The sequence below is a fragment of the Triticum urartu genome, chromosome 5A (assembly GCF_056163025.1).
Source record: "Triticum urartu cultivar PI428250 chromosome 5A, HENAU_Tu73, whole genome shotgun sequence".
Lineage (NCBI taxonomy): Eukaryota > Viridiplantae > Streptophyta > Magnoliopsida > Poales > Poaceae > Triticum > Triticum urartu.
The window spans coordinates 461910129-461918878 of record NC_141877.1 but is presented as its reverse complement, the minus strand read 5'-3'; the positions used below and the strand labels follow the sequence as shown (position 1 = coordinate 461918878).

General features: G+C 45.3%; 1 protein-coding gene across 2 annotated transcripts; it reads left to right on the top strand.

Annotated features, from left to right (window-relative positions):
• The first annotated feature begins 771 nt into the window (after window positions 1-771).
• LOC125509766 (uncharacterized) lies at window positions 772-5342 on the top strand. Of its 2 annotated transcripts, XM_087526462.1 has the most exons (3): window positions 772-973; window positions 1056-1160; window positions 4107-5342. In XM_087526462.1, exon 3 carries the CDS (start codon window positions 4146-4148, stop codon window positions 5250-5252), a length of 1107 nt encoding a protein of 368 aa, XP_087382588.1. In that variant the 5' UTR covers window positions 772-973; window positions 1056-1160; window positions 4107-4145; the 3' UTR covers window positions 5253-5342. The 2 variants fall into 2 exon arrangements, with proteins under 2 accessions (XP_087382588.1, XP_048530756.1); XM_048674799.2 differs by lacking the exon at window positions 1056-1160.
• The last annotated feature ends 3408 nt before the right edge of the window (window positions 5343-8750 follow it).

Genomic DNA, 8750 nt, shown 5'->3' with positions numbered 1-8750 from the left:
GGACCGATCTACACTTCCACCAAGGGATTTTTTATTCCCCCACTCATCCTTAGCGGATCTTGTTACTCTTGGGTGCTTGAGCTTCAGATGCCTTCCAGGGTTTCTGGGTTTCGTTGTGTGATTTGTTTGGTTCTTTGCATTCATCTTTGCATCATGTGCATTGCATCATGTCATTTCTTTTCTTAACTCAACTAAATAAATGACATGGATCTTTGATCCATTTAAACCGAGGGAATTCACATGGTGATTCTCTTTATAACATATCCTCCCAATATTTAGGGAGCTATATAAAACCACTCCATTGTTTTGGAATTCACCTTAACACACTTGCATATTAAATTCCTTGGCCTTTTTATTATTCAAGTGTTGACTCTCTAACCTTGCCTTATATTTCTTTCATCATTTTCCGGAGCTCCACCAAAAATCCGAACATTTTTGGACCTCCCTATCACCTACTTCCTATGCAAAACCATTTGAATTATATCCAAATGTTTTCGTTTCAAACTTCACCCACGTGATCATTTCCATTTTTCGTGGATCCGGCTCATTTTTGTGACTCTGAGAAAATTTACGTCATGTTCAAACTCCACTGCTATCCCTCTAGGCTTTTCTTCCAAGTTTGGGTTTCTTTGAAATAGTTAAAGAGAGAGAGGGAGAGCCAAACCAGCCCATCTGGGGTCTCCAACCAGCAGCAGCATTGGGCCGGCCTCTAAGGCCCATTTGCCCCAAGCCCACCTAACGCTTCTAGCCCTAGCGCTGACTGAAACCATCTCCCCCTCGATCCCTCTCTCCCTCCTAGCGCCGCCAGAGAGAGGATCGAACCCATCTCCCGACCTCCTCCTTCCCTCGACCCCTCCTCTCGAACCCGCTCGCAGGCCCTCTCCCGATCCCATCTCACTCACAGTCCTCCCGCCGCCGCCTTTCTACCCCACTTTCCCGGCGCCAGCTTGTTAGATCCCGGCGCCAGCTTCAGGTATTCATCCGAACCTTTCCTGGCCTAACCTTTCGTCTGCATACGATATGCGCCCGTGGCTCACAGCTCCTACGGCGCGCAGGGAAACGCCTGTAGAATTAATTCGCGTACCGACGACGGTCGGCCCTAGATGTGAGAGTTGAACGGGTGGCACACAGAATTATATTTGATTTTAGTGGTGCAGCAGGTATGAGCTTTCGATTCTTGTCCTTCTGGCCAAACCATTGGGGTGCGTTTGGTTGTATTGCCCAGCTTGCCTATAGCTGAGCTAGCTTAGCTCGGCTGGGCTATCTTTGCCTTAGCTGCGCGTTTGGTTCAACGCCGTTGCTGGCAAGAGCCAGCAGCTAACCGTTTGGCTGTGTTGAGGGCAAGCTAGCTCGTCTTGATAGGATCCAAATACTACTCCCTCTGTCCCATAATATAAGAACGTTTTTTTACATTAGTGAGGGACTAGTAGCTTACTAGTTGAAGGCACGTGCGCATTATTATTTGCAATTTTCACACGAACAAGAAGAAAATTAATACAAACTTAGTACTTTCTACATGAATTGCCTTAGCTTTGTAACCTCATGCCGAGTTATTAAGAGAAAACTCATGCTAAGTTACAATGTCCTGATATTTTTCACTTTCTTAAATTGACAAAACATGTCAAGAAATTCTGGTTAGCACTTACTTTACTAACTTGCAGTCAGTATACACAAAATGGCAATTAACGTCATGGGATTATATTTTGGTTAGAAAATGATCATCTTCATGTAGTATTCTACGTCACTTGGTTGGAATTATTAAAGTATTATTAGATATCTTCTAAGTATCTAACAACAGTTGCCATAAAATTGCATGTACGTCCATATTGTATATGCATGGCTCATCTTTTTATGTTTTTTTTAGAGAAAAACATCTTTTTTATGTTTTTTTAGGAAAAAAACATCTTTTTATGGGTTTTTTAAGAAAAAAACATCTTTTTTATGTTTTTTAAGAAATAAAAACATCGGTTTTATGTGCTATAAAACAGTCGTCCTGCTCGCCCGTCCCACCTGGGCTGAATGCGATGTTCGGTTGACAGCCTGATACTCGGCCATACGGGCCATGAAGGTTGTCACTGGGCCAGCTGTGCCACTCCATACAGTTTTAGAAAAACAACAACGCCAAGCCCAGGCCACATGCCACTGTTTGCTGCGTCTGCCTCTGACCGACTGTCGAGCAGACAACACAGCACCTGCAAACCAGCGCACCGCAGCTCCCCTTTGTCAGATCCCGTTCCTGCCCTAGACCCATCGAACGCCAACCCAAAGACCGTCGCGGCGCCGGTGAAGCGCACGACCTCGCCATCCGATACTCGCGCTCGCCTCGTCCAGTCTTCCTCGGCAGGCACGGCCATGCTCGCATCTGGCAGCCATGGCCACACACAGCAGCATGTGCGGATGTGCCACGCTCCACGGCTCCACCACGGTGGGGCTCAACAATCGGTTTCTTTCTCCACGCATCCAGCCATCCAGGCCAGGGAGGTTGGCATGCAATCTATTTGCCGAAGGCGGCCGTGGTTTGTGGAGTTTTCCAGAAGAAGCGACTGACTTTTAGGTTGGCGGGAGGACTGTGAGTGGCGAATCCATGTGACCTCAGCCGTTCGATCCAACATATTCGACGGCTACAAATGAATTATTCTGCAAGGGGCAGGTACAACTGGTGAGACGAAGGTAGATTCAAAAAATTGTGTACTATAGTAGTAGAGATAGAGATAACAAGTGCATCATCACTACAATACCTTGAAAAAACAGTGAAACAGCTATAAGCAGATCAAGTTGTAAATAGTCATGCAAAAATGCAGCGCAACTTATGATGATTAATTTAACACACTGACTGATAAAGAATCTGAGTAAAAAGCTTATTGTTCAGGAATGAATAACTCTGTGACATCATTACATGCCTGCATGAGGAGGCATGGTCATTATCTCCCTAGGAGACGATGCCGGAAGACATACAAAATAATCCTGAAAGTTTGCAGTGAAATGAATCACACAGCAGGAGGAACGGGAACGTATTCAGGAAAGTTATCACCGATCCAGCACCCAAACTCTTGAATAGCAGCCATCGGTCTCCCCTTCAACATGGAAGCCACTCGTTCATTGGTGGCCACAGATGTCTGTAGCGCAAGTCGGATGAAGAGAGAGTATTCTTCAATGTCATCAATTATTTTGATTAAATTCTCATTCGGGTTGGTATGTGTGTGGAACGCATAGTATCTGACATACTATGTTTTTAAGGCGTCCGTAAGGCGACGCCTAGGCGTCGAGGCGGGCGTCGAGGCACCCCCCAGCGCTTTGCAAATATGCCCGCTTTAGGCGCCTAGGCGTCGAGGCGCCCCCCCAACGCCTTAAAGCGAAGCGTCGCCTTAAAAACATAACCGACATATCACGCAGCGCGTCATGTCTTGAGCTGCACTCTCATCACACTTCACCCACTTACCTTTATCACGTTTGCCACCTCTAGGACGCTTCGAAGACGAGCATTCATTAGTGGTGTCGTCAGGAACACAATCTGAATCATAATGTGTTGCAGGATCAACCTTAACATCACTCATATTTTCTTCTCGGTATCACCAATAAAATCCTTGTCACATGCATGAACACGGTCATAGGGTGTTTGAAGGACCGTGAACTCTCCGGTAGCATGCTTATCCTGAAATATGAACTCCATCTAATCAATGTTAGCAATAGGCACATTGATATATTTCCCCCTTTTATCTTTGTTCTGGAAGAGAGAAGTAGCACGAAAATGTTAGTTAGCTACAAAAGATAAAATATGATACTAGATGGAAATATAATTTGACAAAGTTTATATGTAGCGCTCACATTCTTCAACCAAACACACCCTTGATCTTTGGTTTTGCTAGAGCACGTCTAGATGTGCCCTAAGTATTGCACATCAAAGTGTAAGTCCTATGTCATTGATTTTACTCGGAGATTCATGCAGGTATTTTCCTTTTTCTTTTGCTTTTCCTTTTTATGTTGATTGAGTCACTTAGATTTGCAGTAACTAGACAGACCCTTTGATCTTTCTATTTAGAGTAATCATGATATTTTAGTTTTCGACAAGTGTTAATGCTACTGTACTAACTTTTTCCTTTTGATAGCCACGATATTCAACTATTGGGTGTGTTAAATTCTCGAGGATGATGAATCGTCAGTTTGCGAATATGATAGTACACAATTACCCCAAGGGAGTTTATTCCCTGCGCCGGATCAACCTCATGGAGTATCTCTTCTACCCTTCAACAGAAGCTGCCGAAAAGGCAGAAGTGAATAAGAAGGGATGGTTATCCACCATGTTGAAAGGGAGCCCCAAGCAGAGTCTGCCCAAGACGAACATCAACTTCTCATCACTGCCTAACATGGCCGACTTAACTACCAGGCATTTCTTCTCCCTGCTGAGAGGGCAGGGGGAGGGCTCTGTCATGTTTGTCAGCCCTAACGTCCACACGATGATGTACGACACTAGCACGGACTTCGTCTTTGGCATGCCACAAGCCAACTTCTGTAAGCAGAGTGACTCAATCGCCCTGTCCATCACTCGGCGGAGCTATGGCCAGGACAACCACAAGCTCTATGTCATAGGAAAAGGAGAGGACAATGCCTTGTTCGAGGTCTTGAACTATACCAGGACAACTGATCTGAACAACTCGTCTTGGTACTGGCGACCTCTACCCTGCCCGCCACTGTTTCGGCCGTGCCTGCCTGGCAGCAACAGCAAAGTTTGTCCTCCCTCTGCAGCCGCTGTGTTGGATGCCGCCACAATATGTGTCTCATCTGTGGATGCTGGAGCCTGCGCCTTCTTTGACACGGCAACGCGCGAGTGGAGGCAGGCTGGCAGCTGGGTGCTGCCCATCCACGGTGCGGCGGAGTATGTCCCTGAGTTTGACCTCTGGTTTGGCCTCGACGATGTCATTGGCAACCCCAACCATTGCCTGCGTGCTTTTGACTTTGATTCCTCCAGGCGACCGGTGGTGCGGCACTCCTGGAACTATCTCAGCGTCCTGCCCGATGAGTGGTTGCCGCGGCAGAGGCACCTGCTAAACATGGGCTCAGGCAAGTTCTGCATCGCCACCAGCTTTCGAAATCTCTTGAGGCACACCTCGTGCAGACCACTTCATGGTGCAGTCAATGAGCTTACTGTCTTGACCGGCGTGGAGGTGGTGCGCAATGTCAATGGTTTCCAGATCATCAAGCACAAGTCTGAATGTTACAGCTTGGAGGACAATAGAATCCACTGTGTGCTCTGAGGAAAACTTATCTATGTTTCACTGTTATTGGATGGATCCTTCCATGTTTTTTCTTCTCAGATGTGAATGAAAATATTTGCTTACCTTTTATCCCCATGGTTGAAATAGGCAATTGATGGCTGGAAGAATAAATGAAAACATCATGCATGCTGTGCATCTTTCTTTATGAAATATTGTTTCTTTGGTAAAATTTAGAAATTAAAATTGTTGGTCATGCTATCTGCTTAAATTCTAGCATATGTTTTTAGTTATTTTTTACCTCTGCACTTGAGCCAACTAGTAAAACTTCATCTTGAGGATTTCTCCGTTGTTTCTCCTTCTACCTTAATCTCGAGCGGAGAATGCGCGCCCGCCTTGCCCCTAGCAGACCACACCCGCCATTCTTTGTGGTAGTGAACTGTTTTGGTATGCTTGCTTCTTCGAAGAGTATTCCCACCATATGATTTTGTGACTTAAACTAGTTTATATTTTATTACTTAACTATTTATGCTCAAAGTTTGACACTATAGTACAGGGGGCTCAATAAACCCGGACCGAGTGAGTGTTAATTATCCTGCTTTGATGCGCTTGTTATTTGGTGAGTTTATTTCGCTGGTTCTTCCACTTTCATGTTTTCATCGTGTTATGAGGCCGCTGCTATGAATCCGTCTGGTGGTAACTTTGGTCCTTGACTCTGATCGTTCTTGTTTAGTATTTTGTAGTATCTATACACTGTTCAGCGTGCGCGTATCGGCATTTTATAGAACTGTTTTTTTTTCATTGGCTGTTTTAGCTAATTATAATCTCTACTATTAAAGGAGAATCGAACGTCGTGATGGTTCGACCTCCCACATCCCTCGTACAATTCTCACTTACCCCGCACGATAAAATGATTCCCACTTCCCCCACGATAAAAAGAAAAAGAAACCTACGTACAAAAAACAACCACGATGAGGCACCCACGTCCCTCACCCCATCTCCTGATCCCATCTGTCTACCGAGAAAAATCCCTCGGCCGTCCAGCCCGAACTGCCGTGCCGATGAAGGAGCCCACACCGAGGAGTCCCTCGATCCAATCCTCGCCCTCGCCATCGCCGTCGACCCCGCCCCTCTTCCCTCCGCCGTTTAGCCCAAATCGTAGCGCCGGTGCAGGAGCCCAGGCCACCCACGTGAAGGCAATGGCATAAGCCGTGTTATCGTCTTATCGAGGTCGAGGGGTCCCTTGCGCCAATCCTCGCGCTCGCCCTCACCGCCATCACCGGCGGCCCCGCCGCTCTTCCCTCCGCCTTCTAGCCCGAACCATCCCGCGCTGGTGCAAGAGCCGAGGCCACCCACGTGAAGATAATGCGTAAGTCACCTCATTTTGGTCGAGCGGTCTGCTGAGCCAAACCTGGCCCTCACCCTCGCCGGCGTCAGCGGCCCCGCCCGTCTCTAGGTGGTCAGTTACTCGATCTCGGTCATCCGACTCATCTCGGGCGAGTATGTCATTGGTGCGGACGCCGTGTCGGACAACAACAGTGCAAGCTCATCGCTAGCTCATATGAGTCTTTGGTCGGCACCCTCCTACTGCCGCTCTCTGTGTTGGTGCCGACACCACACTCCTCACTTTTCTTAGACAAAGGGAAAGACGAACGCCGGCGTCAGCAAGGTTGTCACCCCCCCTCTCTCTTTAACTCTCTTATTTTATTTTTACATCCTTGTCACAATATTGATCTGTGTTGCTATTGTTGTCTGAATGAAGTGACCTGCTGTTGTTGTAATAACAGAAGTGAGCTGCCGATTTTTGAATGAACTTGACTTGTTTGCATATTCTTGTATGGGCAGAAGAAATATAGAATTGACCTTGTGTACTAACTGTTGTATGGATGTCGGTGGCCATCACCTGTCAAAGGAGGGTCACGCCAGATGTTGTGGAGGTGACGCACTCGGCCGGCGAGGAGCTCCGGGTCAATGACGGTGGTGGCTGATGAGCAGAGTCTACTCATTGAACAGGTCATCCACCGTCATGCACATTCTTTGCTTCGGAAGAACTTGGACTTATTTGATTTGGTAGTTGTGTTGGTGTCAAATTAGCGACCGCACCATTTGTTTGCCAGGTCTTTACTCCAATGGAGTCACTGAGGTTGAAGTAGAATAGGAAGAAAAAAGACATCATTGCATATTTGGGTTCAGTGACATCTTCCATATGTTCTTGATCCCCAGATATGACTTACTTCTATATGTACTTTTCTTGCTGGTGGAACATAACTAGAACTAATATTTTGTGTGGTTTTACCATGTTTTAATTGTTGAAAAAAATTTAGAATTTGATGCATCATTGAATATTTGGGTTCAGTGTAATGCTTCCATATGTTCTTGATCCACAGATATGACTTACTTCTATATGTACTTTTCTTGCTGGTGGAACATAACTAGAACTAATATTTTGTGTGGTTTTACCATGTTTTAATTTTTGAAAAAAATTAGAATTTGATTGTCCTTCGTGGGATGCTCATGTTGCATTGTTTAGTGACTGCTTCAGGATTACGGGAGGAAGTTGGAGTAAATCCTTGTGTTTGGCTTCAATTTTTGGGTTTGGATATCTACCCAACATATAAACTGACTGCTGTACAAGGGAAGTTCTGTATTTGTGAGATAAGTTTCTATAATGCAGAACTGCAAGAATAACCCTAGAACCATCTTTACAGTCTGATGTTACTTAATAATAAATAATTAGTTACATATACCAGAGGATTTAAATGCTTAGCATTTCATGTCTTAGTTAGAAATTGATGTGTGATTTCAAGGCTCATATTGGCTTTTCATTATCCTTCTTTTTCTCTGAAAGGCTAGAGAGAAAGTGTTAAAGGAAGCTTCACAGTTTTGTCAATGATCAAAATTTTCTAGCTAATTATTATTTACCCATGTTTGCATGATGTTATGTAAGTGATTCTCTCTCCTTTTCTTTCTTTTCCACATTTTAAAACTGCAGATATTGACTATGAGATGAAATTGTCATTGTTCATAATTTAAATGTTTGGCAAAAGGCCGGAGCGAAGAATGCTAGCTTCTTAATGCTACTTCACGGATTTCCATGTCGATGTTGCCCCCTTTTGGATGGAGATGGTTGTGTCAAAGGTGTCAATGGCACAGGTTCTTCGCCATATCAGGCCTTTCATGTGCCTACCTCATGAAGGTACGCCGCCAATACATTGAGTTTCCAATGGTTATATTTCTTTACCAATGTAAAGTAGTTAACTGATGGTTTTGTTGTATACTCTTTGGAAAGCCATTGATCTGGTACTACATAGATTGAGGACGGGCTGAAGAAAATGTGAGCCATGGGAGGAGAGATTTACTGGAGCAAGGTGAACGACGGTGCAGCGACCAGATGTGAGACGCCGGGAATGCATGTTTTTCGTTCTTGATGCCTTGGCTGTCGTACACAAAAGTGGATGGGAGATCTGCAAGTTAAAGAAAATATCATGGTATTCCTCTCATGCACCTTGGTGTCACATAAACCCTCATAACCTCTGCATC